This window comes from Podarcis pityusensis (genome assembly GCF_964106645.2).
Source record: "Podarcis pityusensis genome assembly, chromosome: 10".
NCBI lineage: Eukaryota > Metazoa > Chordata > Lepidosauria > Squamata > Lacertidae > Podarcis > Podarcis pityusensis.
This window is the reverse complement of record NC_138035.1, coordinates 12,815,332-12,831,326: the sequence shown is the minus strand read 5'-3', so window position 1 is coordinate 12,831,326 and position 15,995 is coordinate 12,815,332. Positions and strand designations below refer to the sequence as shown.

The 15,995-nt window shown below is 43.9% G+C and overlaps 1 protein-coding gene across 1 annotated transcript in view; it reads left to right on the top strand.

Moving 5' to 3' along the window:
* Positions 1–1,507: 1,507 nt before the first annotated feature.
* Positions 1,508–15,995, top strand: part of IRAG2 (inositol 1,4,5-triphosphate receptor associated 2) — a gene marked incomplete at its 5' end in the record, with an annotated part of 64,083 nt that continues 49,595 nt past the window's right edge. Inside the window, 10 exons of the mRNA XM_080971983.1 lie at positions 1,508–1,841; positions 1,965–2,066; positions 3,674–3,784; positions 5,668–5,848; positions 7,547–7,593; positions 8,557–8,635; positions 9,935–10,093; positions 11,130–11,247; positions 12,414–12,464; positions 12,572–12,649. Coding sequence (XP_080828109.1) covers positions 1,508–1,841; positions 1,965–2,066; positions 3,674–3,784; positions 5,668–5,848; positions 7,547–7,593; positions 8,557–8,635; positions 9,935–10,093; positions 11,130–11,247; positions 12,414–12,464; positions 12,572–12,649 — 1,260 coding nt within the window. The remainder of the gene's footprint in view (positions 1,842–1,964; positions 2,067–3,673; positions 3,785–5,667; positions 5,849–7,546; positions 7,594–8,556; positions 8,636–9,934; positions 10,094–11,129; positions 11,248–12,413; positions 12,465–12,571; positions 12,650–15,995) is intronic.

The window sequence follows — 15,995 nt, the reverse complement described above, 5'->3', positions numbered from 1 at the left end:
CTTTGAAGATGACTTGGAAACTGCAATTAATCCAGAATGCAGCAGCTAGACTGGTGACTGGGAGTGGCCGCCGGGACCACATAACACCGGTTCTGAGAGATCTGCATTGGCTCCCAGTACGTTTCCGAGCACAATTCAAAGTGCTGGTGTTGACCTTTAAAGCCCTAAACGGCCTCGGCCCAGTATACCTGAAGGAGCGTCTCCACCCCCATCGTTCTGCCCGGACGCTGAGGTCCAGCGCCGAGGGCCTTCTGGCGGTTCCCTCATTGCGAGAAGCAAAGCTACAGGGAACCAGGCAGAGGGCCTTCTCGGTACTGGCGCCCGCCCTGTGGAACGCCCTCCCATCAGATGTCAATGCAATAAACAACTATTTTACTTTTAAAAGACAACTGAAGGCAGCCCTCTTTAGGGAAGTTTTTAATGTCTGATGCTGTACTGTTTTTAATATTCAGTTGGAAGCTGCCCAGAGTGGCTGAGGAAACCCAGCCAGATGGGCGGGGTATAAATAATAAATTATTATTATTATTATTATTATTATTATTATATAATCAATGATATTGATTCCTCTTTCGATGCTGTTTGTACCTAGAAAAAGCTTCCAGGTGTAAGTCCTGTAGTTTCCTGCAGAAATCCTGTAACTTTTTATACCACAAACATTCTGGGGTGGGAGGGAATTATCCTGTTTTTGGTTGTGCTATACAGCCATACCTTGGGTTGAAGTCGCTTCAGGTTAAGCCTTTTTGGGTTGTGCTCCGTGGCACCCCAGAAGTAACGGAGCGTGTTACTTTTGGCTTTCACCGCTCGTGTATGCGCAGATGCTCAAAATGGCGTCACGCGCATGCATGGAAGCGACGAATTGCGACCCGTGCACACGGGTTGCATTCGCTTCAGGATGCGAACGGGGCTCCGGAACGGATCCCGTCCGCATCCAGAGGTACCACTGTAGTGAGAGAGTGCTGCTCCAGACAGCAATAATGTGATAACGTTGGAGAAGAATCACAGAACAATTAGCAAAATGGCGTGTGTTCAGCTCGTTATAAACCCACAGCCAATGAACTCATATTGTGTGAATGACATGTTGCAGAATGTATACACACTCCCCCCCCCAAAAAAAAAATTTGTTTGAAGGGGCCCTCTTTTTTTGAAAGAATTTATGTGGGTCTGCAGTGGTAGCTCGGGTTAAGAACTTAATTCGTTCTGGAGGTCCGTTCTTAACCTGAAACTGTTCTTAACCTGAGGTACCACTTTAGCTAATGGGGCCTCCTGCTGCCACTGCCCCGCCGGAGCACGATTTCTGTTCTCATCCTGAAGCAAAGTTCTTAACCTGAAGCACTATTTCTGGGTTAGCGGAGTCTGTAACCTGATGCGTCTGTAACCTGAAGCATCTGTAACCCAAGGTACCACTGTACTTGACTCCAATATCAGAGCAATAAATTGCATTGAAAGATGAAACCAATTGTTTTGCAGTTCCCTTTTGTTAAAGAAACAGCTGAAAAGAAGGGGAGAAATGTCCTCCAGAAGCAGTCGCGACAAGCGCCACCATCACCCGGTAGACAGCCTTTGCCGGAAGCTCCAGAACATCAACATGAAGGACCAGACCTCCAATCCTGCCCTGCAGATCCCAAAATTCCAGTCCAAGAACTTTGACAGCCCACAGGGCAATGTGAAGAAGAACTTGGAGGAGATCTTGAAGAAAAGGACCCTGAAAGCGAGTGACAGCAATGCGCAGAGCTACGACAACCTGCTGAGCCCCTTCCGCGATAATGTCTTCTCCCCAAGTCGGCAAGCGGCGTCACCGAGTCACCGGCGCCTCTCGGACATCCGCTCAGAGTCTGTTTCAGGTAGTAGAAACAGAGAGAGAGCCAACAAGTCATGGCTCTTTCTAAGCCAAGGAGGAGGTTCTCCATGCTTTTCCAAACACAGGGAATCTTCTGCCAGTCAGCTGCCTGGTTCCCCCAGTGCAGAGGAGAAGGCTGCACCTTCTCAGGAATGTGGCTACATCACCTCAAGCCCGAATTTGTCTAACCGGGAATTTAACTCTCCTGTCAGCAAGAGACTCTCTTTGGGTAAGGAAAGGGCAAAAGGCCTGGTTCTTTCTAAATAAGTTGAGGGATGCTTCCTTGCAAACTTGCAGAAAGAATGGCAAAAATGTAAATGCTTCTGAATCTTAGTTGCTAGGGGTCGTGAGTTAGGTGCACAGCCTGGGAGCCATTTTGGACTCGCAGCTGTCCATGGGGGCTCAGGTTAATTCTGTGTCCAGGGCAGCTGTTTACCAGCTCCAACTGGTAAGCCGGATGAGTCCCTATCTGCCTGTGCGTTGTCTTGCAAGAAGGGATGCGGGTGGCACTGTGGTCTAAACCACTGAGCCTCTTGGACTTGCTGATCAGAAGATTGGCGGTTCAAATCCCCACGATGGGGTGAGCTCCCATTGCTCTGTCCCAGCTCCTGCCAACCTAGCAGTTCGAAAGCATGCCAGTGCAAGTAGATAAATAGGTACCACTGCAGCAGGAAGGTAAACGGTGTTTCCATGCGCTCTGGTTTCCGTCATGGTGGTCCATTGCAGCAGAAGCGGTTTAGTCATGCTGGCCACATGACCCAGAAAACTGTCTGTGGAGAAATGCTGGCTCCCTCAACCTGAAAGTGAGATGAGCACCGCATCTCATAGTTGCCTTTCACTGGGCTTAACTGCCCAGGGGTCCTTTAGCTGTTTCTCCAGAGTGGTACATGTTCTGGTTACTGCAGTGCGCTCTACATGAGGCTACCTTAGAAGGTGACTCAGAAACTACAACTAATCCAGAATGTGGCAGCTAAACTAATGACTGAGAGTGGCCACTGGGACCATAGAACACTGGTCCTAAAAGACCTACATTGGTTCCAGTACGTTTCCAGGCATAATTCAAAGTGTTGGTGCTAGCCTTTAAAGCCCTAAAAGGCCTCAGCCCTGTATAATCAGTTCTGGCACCTCTCAGGTGTGTGCCATTGCCATTATAAGAGAACAAGGGAGGTGTTTATGGTGAGTTCTGGCACCTCCTTTTCTAGAAAAATAGCACTGAGTGTCTCCATCCCCAACGTTCAGCCCGGACACTGAGGTCCAGCTCCAAGAGCCTTCTGGCAGTTCCCTCATTGAGAGAAGTGAGCTTACAGGGGACCAGGCAGAGGGCCTTCTCGGTAGTGGCACCCGCCCTGTGGAACGCCCTCCCATCAGATGTCAAGGAAATAAACAACTATCTGAATTTTAGAAGACATCTGAAGGCAGCCCTATATAGGGAAGTTTTGTAATGTTTGGTGTTTTATTGTGTTTTTAATATTCTGTTGGGAGCCACACCGGGTGGCTGGCACAGTTAGTCAGATGAGTGACATATAAATAATAAAATTATTGTTTATTGATCCAGCAGAGTTCATCTTATGGTCTTATGTAAGAGAGTAGCTAGTATTTAAACATCTAGTGCTTTTTTAAAGTATCCCTCAGAGCTGAACTTAAAAAAAGCAACATCGCCTTCAAATGCAATTCAAGGAATCTAAAACTCTTGTTGGATTTTTGACGCAGCTTTTATTTCGGGTCTAGAACAAACCGTGTACAGAACTTGTAGCCCTGCTGCAGGCTCCCTGGTAAGCGAGACTTCTAATACTGCATGGAAAACAAATCTCCTGTCAGTGCCCTTTCCCTTTGTAGGATGGAGACTGTCAGCAGAGAACAAAGATGACGAAAGCGCTGAAGTAAGCCTGATCTGTGAGGAAGACCTTTTGACTACTATGTTCTCTGCTTGCGACATAGAAAGGAGAGGTAAAAAAAACACCAGCACCGAAAACCTTCTCTTGCAACTGTTGGAAGCTTACAGGTGTATTTGTTTATTTGTTAATTTGCTCCATAAAATAGTGTTGAGCATGCCCACATTATCTGAGCCTCAAGTGCTCCAGGGGTCCAGTGTGCTTGGAATGCGGTCACTGGGGACCTGCGTGGCATTTTTTGGATAATGCTATTATATACAAATCCATATTAGGGCAGTGCCATTTTTTCATGGGGCCAGCCAGGAACCTCAGCCCCCACTAGTAACTGACCATGTCTCCTGAGGAGGCCCACTTCTTCCCTGGTAGATGTCGACCTAGCTCAAGGTATGTTGACCTGGAAATATTTCTGCTTATGAAACAAGAACTGCGGACCCCTGGTGCTTTGACTATGGGCTCATCCGTGTTGCAGGTATTAATATTGCACAGTTTGAAGAGACTGGAAGTAAAAGAATTGACTCCTTTTGGAAACGAAGCATTGTCTAGGCTCTTAAAAACATTATTCGAACATTTGCTGGCAGAACTTTCAAAACAAAATTAAAACATCAAATGTACACCCAAAACATCCATGCAATGTCTTGTGCTGTCTGGCACAAGCTCGGTAAAATATGAAATAATTTTAACAGATCTAGAACCGGTGGTCTGTCCCTTCCCACAGCATCCATTTTAGCTTGGAACTGTTTTCTCTCTCTATCAGGGAGTCTTTTACATGTTCTTACTTCACAGTGCCTTGAGACAAAAGACACAAAGGCAACTCCCTTCAGAATGGAGATTTGCAACTCAGTGCCTTCGTCACATGATCTAAGGTTACAACAGTAGGGGAGCAGAAAGGTAATCATTAACCCATTTAGGAGCTTAGAGTCCCTTAGAAAAACTACTGTGGAAAAACTCCAATGTTAGCAATACGCATTTAGCCATTTTCTATTTTAAATTTTCATTAATGCACATACTTTGTTCATTTCTGTATGAATTTTTTTTTTAAAGCAATTTATTAAGTTTTACAATAAAAATAAACATAATAAACAATGTAACATTGATCTTAACATATTTTCACATTTTCTTTAGACTTCCTCACATCTCCCGCTCCCATTTTCATCGTTATAACGTTTTGTCAGCAATTTATCATCTTATTTAAAGTTCTTATATCCCTTATATTTCATAATCTTATAATTCTCAAAAGGAGCTAAGTTTCACAATCTTACTTATTTTCTTAAAAACTTCTAAATTTAGTGGTGCTCAGTTATTTTGATCTAGCGTCTTGTTTAGCATTCACTCAAATTACAATACTTTTGTAAATAGTTCTTAAATTTCTTCCAGTCCTCCTCAATCCTCTCTTCTCCCAGGTCACGGATTCTGCCGGTCATTTCAGCCAGTTCCATGTAGTCTATCAGTTGTATCTGCCATTCTTCCAGTGTGGGTAGATCTTGAGTTTTCCAATGTTTTGCGAGAAGTATCCTTGCTGCTGTTGTTGCATACATAAAAAATGTCTGGTCCTTCTTTGCCACCCCTTGGCCGACAATACCCAAAAGGAAGGCCTCTGGTTTCTTAGTGAAGGTATATTTAAATACCTTTTTCAGTTCATTATAAATCATTTCCCAGAACGCCTTCACTTTAGGGCAAGTCCACCAGAGGTGGATGTATGAATTAAATCAATTATACTTAACAGCCCACACTTCTGCTTGTCCCGTACCTAGAAAGCATGAGTCTCAGAACATTCCCACTTGCTTTTTACCCCTAATCGGAACAAACAGCAATCCATGGGAAACCCGGTTGCCATTTGTTCTGAGTCAGTGGTAAAGAGCGAGTTTTTCCAGGGGGGAGCAGCTGAGAAAAGGGAGGTGTGGCCAAGCTCTCAGTGTTCGTTGTTACTGTTATCTTTAGGCAAAGTGGCTGTTTCCAAATTAGTTGACTTTGTGAGATACACAACTAGCCGGAGTTCTGAGGACAGCAGTCTCGAGGAGCTGTGCAACATGCTTGATCCTGATCAAAGGGACATCTCCATGGACTTGGAAACGTATCATGCCATCATGAAGGAATGGATTGACGACTGCAGGAGAAGCTGGTAACTGACGGGTCTTGCAAGGCTTCTTGGGTTGCATGCATTTAATGCACATGCCTTTGCCCAAAGTACCCATGGTCTACGACTCAGAGCTACAATTCCCAGAACCATTAGTAATATACAGGACTCTTTGGGGGAAGTAAATGCACTTTTTCATTATTTGGTTCAATATTTGGTTTGATATGGGTAAGTGTTTTTCAAAATGAGAGCAAAAGCATCAAGCGATACTGAAGTCGTCCTAACTGTGACCCTAAATCGCTGTTCAAACAGGGTGCTGGAGAAGGCACTTTCATTATTATATTTGGGAATGATTCCTGTTGTTATGTGGCTGCATTGCATTATACTTTCTGGATGTCCCATGATCATATTATAAAGAAGTTTTGTTCTGTGTTATAAATCAAGCACTGCTATAAGTTGGTGCCTCCCCCCCGCCCATGTATTTCTTATCAATAACAAAAAAATTGGTGGGGCACCAGCAAATTTTCACTCTGAAAGTGTAGCTCAGAGGAAAAAGCTTGAGAACCACTGTGCTAAATTTTGCTAGGCTTGCTTCATGGGCTGGACCCCCTCAAAGATTCTCCCCTTTATGTGATATGTGTGTGAGAGAGAGCACAATTACGAGAACAGAAAATGTACGACTAGGGGAAGGAAGCTGTTTGCTAGCTGAAGTGTTCAGTACAGTGGTACCTTGGTTCTCAAACGCCTTGGTACTCAAACAACTTGGAACCCAAACACTGCAAACCCGGAAGTAAGTGTTCCGGTTTGCAAACCATTTCGGAACCATTTCGGTGCCACACTTCCATTTTGAGTGTTACGCTGGGGCCTGCCTATTTTTGCTATTTATTTTGCGTTTTTTGTTGTTGCAGCTCATTTTGTTTTCTTTTTGTGACTGTGTGGAACCCAGTTCAGCTACTGATTGACTGATTGTGTGACTGCAGTACATTGTTTATTGCTTTCACTTTATGGATCAATGGTCTCATTAGATAGTTGAATTCATGTTAAATTGCTGTTTTAGGAGTTGTTTTTAAAAGTCTGGAACGGATTAATCCATTTTGCATTACTTTCTATGGGAAGGCGCGCCTTGGTTTTGGAACGCTTTGGTTTTGGAACAGACTTCTGGAACAGATTAAGTTTGAGAACCAAGGTACCACTGTACTAAGTTGCTGTCCGCAATTTTGGATTACTGGAGTGGGAGGCTGCTACATCATCACAATTATCCCATGTGGCTCTTATTTTATCAAGGATGTGACAGGCAAAATGTAACACTGAGTTGGTTTTGTGCTTATGCGAGAATTTATCCAGAGCTGCTGTCGCAGTAAACTAGTGACCTCTTCTGTGTAGTGAAATGCAGAGCTGCTCGTAAGTATCATCTGCTTCCAGCTTTTATAATTAAACTAATGGTTTAAGGAGGAATGAAGCCTCCCGCCCCCTCAAAAAAGAACCACTTTGTGATTATTTTGTTCCTTTTTTGAAACCCGTTTGTCATTAATGTTCTCATGTGATGCTACGGAATTAAGACTGTTTTTTGCAAGCAGTTTTTTTTTGGGGGGGGGGACAAACAGAAGGGGAAATGTTTTCCAACACTGAAATAATTCTGCCAAAAAAAAAAGTTCATAGTTCTGATGAAAACTGTTTTTGCTTAAAACTCTAAATTCATGTTAAAACAGGAAATAAATATGTGGGGTTTTTTTCTCATTCCAGGAAAGAACCATCTGCTAGAGAGACAACCAGAGAAAGCATGCTGGCAGGTATCAGATGTTCTCTGTATTATGGAAGACTTAATTTACTGAAAAGTATACTAGATGCAGCATATAGCTTAAGACTCGTGTCCTGCAGCTGAAAGGGGTTTGCAAGTAGCCAGTGAACATGAACATGAAATTTATTACGGTCAGAGATCAGCTTAAGAAACAGAAATGGAACTACAATCCCAATAGCAAAACCAACATTTAAAACAATATACAACAATAGATTTTAAAGTTTAAAAATGTGATAGGCATATAAACACATAAAAACTTTAAAATAGACCACCTTAGAGAAATGACCCAAAGTCGCCCGTGGATCTGGGTTTGGGAATATTCTTAACAAACTAGATTGAATTGGGGGGTGGTCTGCGCCTACAGATCTGTGCGCAGAATCTGGCGACAATCCGGGTCGTCTTGTGGTCTTTGCCTAACAGGAGAAGATCGAATTTTTGCTTTACCGAGAGGTCAGTAAGCCTCACCAGCAGAGGGTCAATGGTTTCTCTACGTGCCTCATCGTAAAAGGGACATCTAAAAAATATGTGTTCAGGGCTTCCTATATCCCCCAATGGACAGGCACAAATTCTCCGGTCATATGGGACTTTTTTAAAGGATCCTTCCAAGACCAGTGAGGGCAGACCTGAGCTTCTGGCAAGTATAATAGCCAGTGCATGCAGAGGATTAGTGAAGGGAATGCAAAGACAAATGTGCTTGAGGGGGATGGATGAAGGAATCTTCTCCAACCATGGGAGGGGAAGTGAGGGGAAGAGAATGTTCACTGTGGGTTTAAAGTGCTTGGAAAGTATAACCTGGGATATTATTGGAGGAACTGCAAGAGGTGTGGGGAAGGTCAGAAAGGGTGGAGGGAGGGTGATGTGTTGTGTGGAGATGTCAACAGAAAGTGAAAAAAACCCAAAATGCTCTGTACCAATGTTTGTCTCTTGAGCTGTAACCAGAAACCTCTTTTTTCAGCCAAAAGTCCTCTAGTGAGGCTGAATGTAACTTCCGGAAGCCTAGAGGCACTTGGTGGCGATGTGTCCAGAGGAGACTTGTGAGTCGCTTTTAAAATATTTTACAAGCTATTTCAGATATCAATATTGCACTATTTGAAGGAATTGGATTCATAAAAAACTGAACCCTTTTGGAATAAAAAAAATGTCCAGACCCATAAATATGAATCAATGCTTTGCTAACCAGAACTTCTTCAAAACAGGTACAAAACAGACAATGATACATCCAGAAAGTTGTATAAAGCATATGCATATTCAAGCATAGGTTCTACTTCTTAAATACATAACATACTTACCATCAGAGCAAAAATCAAAGCTATGTCTCTCCCATAGCCTATATTAGCCTGCGTCCAGGCTAAGCTTATGCGCTCCTCAAGAGGCATCATTATCACATTCTTTTGTTCTCTGTGGCTCCAAGAGAGAAGACTAAACAGACAACTCCCTTCAAGATGGAGATTTGCAATTGAATACCTTGATCATGTGATCTAAGGTTAAACACTCACGTGTAGGAGCAGAGAACATCAACAGTTAATCAGAGAGCTTCAGTATGCTGCAATGGAATTTTCCAACGTTAAACCCTTCAGCGATATGCATACAGAGATTAAACAATTATACTTGCTAAATTGTCACTTTAAAACACATTTCCCAAAAGAGTTCTATGCTAGGCCACTTTCTAATCTGAGAGTGCGATGCTAAATCCCTTTGTGGTCACAGAGTCCCCCTCTCTTTTCAAATATGACTATCGGACAAAATCCTCTTAAGTTTTATCAGCCTTTTGGAGCGGTCTCTGGTGTAGCCCATGAGACCTTTGTCATACACCACACGAATAATTTGGTCGTCTTCTGGGCTAGGAAGTGATGCCATGATAGGGTATTGGTGATGAACTATTCATGCCTCCCCCTTTTTAAAAACATTTATTTGCATTAGTAGGGCAGGTACCCAATCTGCAGTTTGCTGGCATTTGCAGCTGAGGGACAAGCATGGGTTGGTGGAAAGTGAAGCTTTAATGATGGAGGATTTCAAAGATATGAGAGGATTTTGGAGGAACATATGTTAACAGAGTGGAAAACAGCCTCCTAACAGCGCTGTCCCTGCTACTGACTGGGAAGGATGAGGAAACGAGGACGTCAGCATGGTGCAAAGCCACTTCTGATTGGGTGCTCAGGCTGAGAGGGCAGCTGGCTACCCACAGCTGGTGCTGGAGATGGCAGTTCAGCTGGAAAGATGCAAAAGAAATGGGAGATGTTGGGTTTTGATCTTTGAGGGTGGCCCCTCCCATCAAAACGTGGAGAATGCAGACATGGCAGCTGATCAGAGCCTTTTGTTCCTTGTGCATCCAGGGAAACCTCTGACTTGATCACTTGCGTAGCAGATCTTCAGTTCAGCAATCAGAAACTTCAAGAGGAGAACAATCAGTTGAAGGCAGCTCTGGACGCCATGGAGGAGACCAACAACAGATTAGTGGAGGACAATGTGGAGCTGAATAATCAGATAAAAAGGTGGGACACTTTGGGTTGAGTCCAACTAAACCAATGCACGAGCAGAACTGCTTCTGCAGGTGCAGCAGAACTTTCCCCACCCCTAAATCTTCTCCATTGGTTGGGGAAAACTTGGAGCAGTTGGGTGGAGAGGAGCGGTACTGGTCATCTTCTCCAATGGCCATCTGGTTGGCCATCGCAGATAAGAGGTGAGCAGGAGACGAGCTGATCTGGCCTAAGCACGTCTCCTCCTGCTCGCTTGCCACCGGCACGGATGGGCAGCTGCCGGACGATGCCTGCACAGGAGATGGGCAGACAGGCAGGCAGGGCAGCAGCAGGAGGAGGGAGTTTCTGCTAACGCTTACTCCTGAGTAAGCCTGTAGGGGATCACAGTGCAAGGAGGGAGGGAGGAAGCACGGCTAGCACTCCAAGAAAGGCTGGGACCCAGAGGAAGGCCGCACAACAGAGGAGACCACAGAAGAGAAGATATTACTACTACTTTTTTAAAAATAACTTTTCCCCTCTTTTTTTTTAAAAAAAAAATATTGATTGATTGATTGATTGATTGATTGATTGATACTGTCCCCAGATTCATTGAAAAAAATCTGGTAACCTTATTCCAAACCCTGGAGCCAGCACTGGTTTAGCAACAGGAGAAGCTACGTTATACAGCGTCAGACCATTGGTCCACCTAGTTCCATATGGGCTGTGCTGATTGGAAGACGTTCTCCAGGGTTTGGGGCAGGAGTCTCTCCCAGTTCTACCCGGAGATACCAGGGACAGAACCAGAGACCTTCTGTGTGGAAAACGGGTGCCCATGCACTGAGCTGCAACCCTTTCTGCTAATGGCTGCTGTACATATTTTTATTTTGATGCCATGTCGTTGAAGCAGCAGGGACAGGGCAATCCAAATGTCTTCATTTCCTCTTGCCAGATTGGAGGCGGTCACTCAGAGTAGGAAAATCCTGCCAGTCTTTTATTATTATTATTATTTCTAAAATGCCCTATAACAACTGCATGTTGCTTATAACAGGCTTGGTGATTTTGGTTTTTTCAGTTTCCAGCAGTCTGTGGCTCGAGTGAAAACCTTAAAAGAGGAGCTGGAGGAAGCAAAGAATAACCTGAATACTGCAGAGGAAAAAAGGCTGAGAACAGCAGCCCAGAATAAGCAGCTAGTAGGTGGACTTGAACCATTTCAGAGAGTGTTTATTGACTGAGGCTTAACAGTGCATTAAGGTAAAGGTAAAGGGACCCCTGACCATTAGGTCCAGTCGTGGCCGACTCCGGGGTTGCGGCACTCATCTCGCTTTATTGGCCAAGGGAGCCGGCGTACAGCTTCCGGGTTGTGTGGCCGGCATGACTAAGCTGCTTCTGGCAAACCAGAGCAGTGCACGGAAACGCTGTTTACCTTCCCGCTGGAGAGGTACCTATTTATCTACTTGCACTTTGACGTGCTTTTGAACTGCTAGGTTGGCAGGAGCAGGGACCGAGCAATGGGAGCTCACTCCGTCATGGGGATTTGAACCGCTGACCTTCTGATCAGCAAGTCCTGGGCTCTGTGGTTTAACCCACAGCGCCACCCGTGTCCCTAACAGTGCATTCAGTCCTTTGAAATTTGCACTTCTCCAAATTTTGCTGTGCGGTTCCCCAATCAAGTAATACATACTAAAATATAATAGCTATATAGTAATGTAAACGACATACAAATGCACATGTTAGTGAAACGACATACAAAAATGCATTATGTTAAGGGAAATGTGTATGTCTGACAAAATGCGTATGCAGTATTACAAATTGCACTAAAATGCTGATGAGCTTTCATAAGGACTTTATAAAAAAGAGAGCAAACTGATATGCAAATGTGGAAACTGAAATTGACAGTTGTCAGTCAACCCTATATATAGATCACTGTGTGACTTAAAGCTTTGTGGTGATGTATGTTGATTATAACCCAAATAAAAAAAATCCTTCCAGTAGCACCTTTAAGACCAACTAAGTTAGTTCTTGGTATGAGCTTTCGTGTGCAAGTATCTGAAGAAGTGTGCTTGCACACGAAAGCTCATACCAAGAACTAACTTAGTTGGTCTTAAAGGTGCTACTGGAAGGATTTTTTTTATTTTGATTATGGCAGACCAACACGGCTACCTATCTGTAACTGGGATTATAACCCAAGACATCCCCAATTTTCCATAAATTGAGGGCAGAGTTTTCCACAGGTGGGACGGGGAAAACATTCAATATTTGCATGGTAGTTGTGTCTAGTGGCCCTGAGTAACTGTGTGGGTGTGTGTATGTGTGTTGGCAGTTTCTCAAACCATCCCCCCTTTCCTTTTTACACCAGGAAAAGGAGAATCAGTCCCTCATTCTCAAGATCTCATCTCTACAAGAGGAGGCAAGTGTGAATTGCGTGCGACTTGTCTGCAGACAGTTTCATACGCTGGGAAAAGTCTTGCTGGCTAGTTTTGCTGTGCATAATAAATAGTATCTGCTTTAATCCAGAATATTAGGCACGCTCTGGATTCGGATGGTCTCCGGAAGAAGATCTCAGAGCTGTCAAGAAATATGGCTGAACTCCAAGTAGGTGCTTGCAAGACTTATTTTCAGCGTGGGGAAGCAACGGTTCAGTGCAGGGCTTCAAATGCCAAATATTTCTCCAGGACATCTATTTTTTTTTTTTTAATCATATTTATTAAAATTTCCAATAATAACAGAATAAAGAAGATAGAAAAGATAAAGAAAAAGAAAAGAGACCAATTTTAAACCCTTATGTTCATAACCTTCTTTCTGGGACTCCCTCCTTCCCCTCCCGACTGTATTCCCCTTTCCCTACGTTGGTTCCACAAGTTCTCATTCCCAATTTAACCTAATATGTTATGCCTAATAGCCAATTTAAATCACAATCTTAACATCACTCCTCACCTTCAACAAAGTAAAACAAAGATTTTTTTCCCCAAAATCTACCCCGTTTCCTTCCACGAATTCCCCCTTTTCTTTTTTTTTCCAAAACTTGTTAAATCAAAATACCAAAGTTATATATAAAAAAAAAAAAAAAAAAAATTTAAAAGATAGAAAATAGAAGAAAATTCCAAAAGTTGATTACTTAGCCTTTGGATTCTAGAATTCCCCCTCCCTTCCCCGGTTTAGATTCCCTATGTCCATCAGTCTGTATGTTGTCGGCCTGGAGGTCTCAAGTCCACAGCCAAACTTTCTCAATTCATCTTGCCGGTTTTCTTTAAATTTACTTATTTTGATAATATTTAATTTCAAAAGTCCAGTCTAATCGAGGCCTTTAATTTCCCTTGATCATTGTTACTCCTCCCATTGTTCTTGCCGTGGCGTAGTTGGTCCTTTACTCTTTTGTTTCTTACTTTCTCAGGTTTCTGTCTTGTTCAGCTGCAAAACCATTCTTATTCTGAAATCTAGTATCTCTACAGAGGTTTGTTATTCAGGAGCTTACTTAAATAGAAAGATTCTATTGTGTTGTCACCTCTGTAGACAAAACAAATATTTCAGTTTTGCTACTTTCCCAGGAGCTAAGACCAGTAGTACACATCCCAGAGTAGTTTTCCATATATACCGCTTGTAATGTCCCAAAGCCCCTCTAGAGGGATTGCAATAACTTTGTGTCCTCTCATCCAAAAGTCAAATTGTTGTTTCTTTTTCCATCCGACATTTTGTATCCATATTTATATCCAATTGTATCAAAATCAACCAGCAAAATACTTGTAGCAAAGTCCTCTTTATATTCTCAAGATTTGACAGCTACTTTGACAGCTGTCAAACTCTCCATCTCTCTCCGCCAGGTTCTCTGAATCGCCCCGGTTCCCGGGGGGGGGGTTGCCTTTTCCCTCTCACCCTCGACTCTCCTCCAGCACAATTCTTGTAATGATTCCATCGTGGAATTTGGTATTTTTAGTCAGCAATAAACTTCAGAATTGATCTTGGTTTCTCAGTCCTTGTTTTAGCATGTTTACAATCAGGGAGGGGACTGACTTCCTTTTTAGATCCCCCCCGCTCGTGCCGAATCCGAAAAAAAAAATTCCTTTTTTTTCCCTCCTTTTGTACCCGGTTACCCAATTACTCACGGGTTTTTGTTAAATGTCCGAATTTCAAATGGAAGAAGCCAGCGCTCTCCGACGAATGGCATGCGGCTGCACTCGGCAGGGGAAGCGATAGACTCAAAGTACCACGCCACTCCCAGGCACCCGATCCGTAGCCTTTAAAAAGGCTCCTTCACGAGTCGGGAGGGCGCTGACGGTACCAGCCGAGTCCCCATGTCCACGGGCCCCGTGCCCGTGGTTTTTAAGGGTCCCCGCGTCGCCGGCGCGGTAGGACCCAGCCCCTGCCGAGCCGGCTCCCTCCGGAGCTCGGAGGGAGTCCGCCATTCGGCGATGGCGCCAACCCGGAAGTCTATTTCTCCAGGACATCTATAAGCAAGATGGCAGGAGGTTTAGGGACTCTTTCTTCCTCAGGGATTAAGCATGTGTGTGCATGTGTGCTATAGGGTGCTGTACAGTTTTTATTTTAAGATTTGTTTTTTAAGAGATGCTTCCGCTTAAATCGTCAATCAACTTACCTGTAAGCAAATGAACACTGTTTTTAAATCTGAGTTGCCAAACTGAAATAGGTCAGATTCCTAAATGTAAACCTTAAGTTTTTGCAATTTTGCACTCAAATTCCAAGGTAGAATGTCATGTGAAAACCGTAATGAATTCACTGGCTTCTCTGACAACTAGAGCTGAAATCAACTTGCCCTTTAAAACTCTCCTGATGTCAGATATTCTGAGTACATGAATATTAGATTTTCCATTTTATTTTTAAATTATCTGGGAGATTTCTATCCTGACATTCTATGTAGAGTTTAAAGGACTGGCTGGAGCCTTCTAACTCCTGCTCTAACAGCTCCTCCTTATGACCTGGGGGGTTATATTTTATTTGTGGCATTTATGGCCCACCCAAAAAGGCTTGCAAAGCAGCGCACAAAAATCAGTACTTAAGTCCCCTCAGGCTCCCAATTTAAAAAGACATGGAAGATGAGACATCACATGCAAGAAAAAAGAAACAGGAGGGAGGAGGAGAAAGCAAGATCAAGCTCCAGTTCTTAAAGTTAACAGTTCTTATAACAGTGCTGTATAGTTCTCTTCTGTGTATATTCTGTGCAGTATGCAGCTAACTCCTTCTGTCAGTGCAAGGACTACCATGTGCGTAGTTGAATTTTCTCCCCCTCTTCTCTTCCTCTGCATGTCCAACCCCCAAATCTGCTCTGGAGCATTGGGATAACCCCTAGAACAGATTTAGGTGGTGCACAGGGGAAACAAGAGCAGGGACAGATCCATTGCTCAAGTGCTGATGGAACAAGTTACAGTGGTACCTTGGTTCTCAAATTTAATCAGTTCCGGAAGCCCGTTCCAAAACCAAAGCGTTCCAAAACCAGGGCACGCTTTCCTATAGAAGGTAATGCAAAACGGATTAATCCGTTCCAGATTTTTAAAAACAACCCTTAAAACAGCAATTTAACATGAATTTTACTATCGAACGAGACCATTGATCCATAAAATAAAATCAATAATCAAGGTAAAGGTAAAGGTACCCCTGCCCGTACGGGCCAGTCTTGACAGACTCTTGGGTTGTGCGCTCATCTCACTCTATAGGCCGGGAGCCAGCGCTGTCCGCAGACACTTCCGGGTCACGTGACCAGCGTGACAAGCTGCAACTGGCGAGCCAGCGCAGCACACGGAACGCCATTTACCTTCCCGCTGGTAAGCGGTCCCTATTTATCTACTTGCACCTGGGGGTGCTTTCGAACTGCTAGGTTGGCAGGTGCTGGGACCGGAAGACGGGAGCGCACCCCGCCGCGGGGATTCGAACCGCCGACCATGCGATCGGCAAGTCCTAGGCGCTGAGGTTTTACCCACAGCGCCAC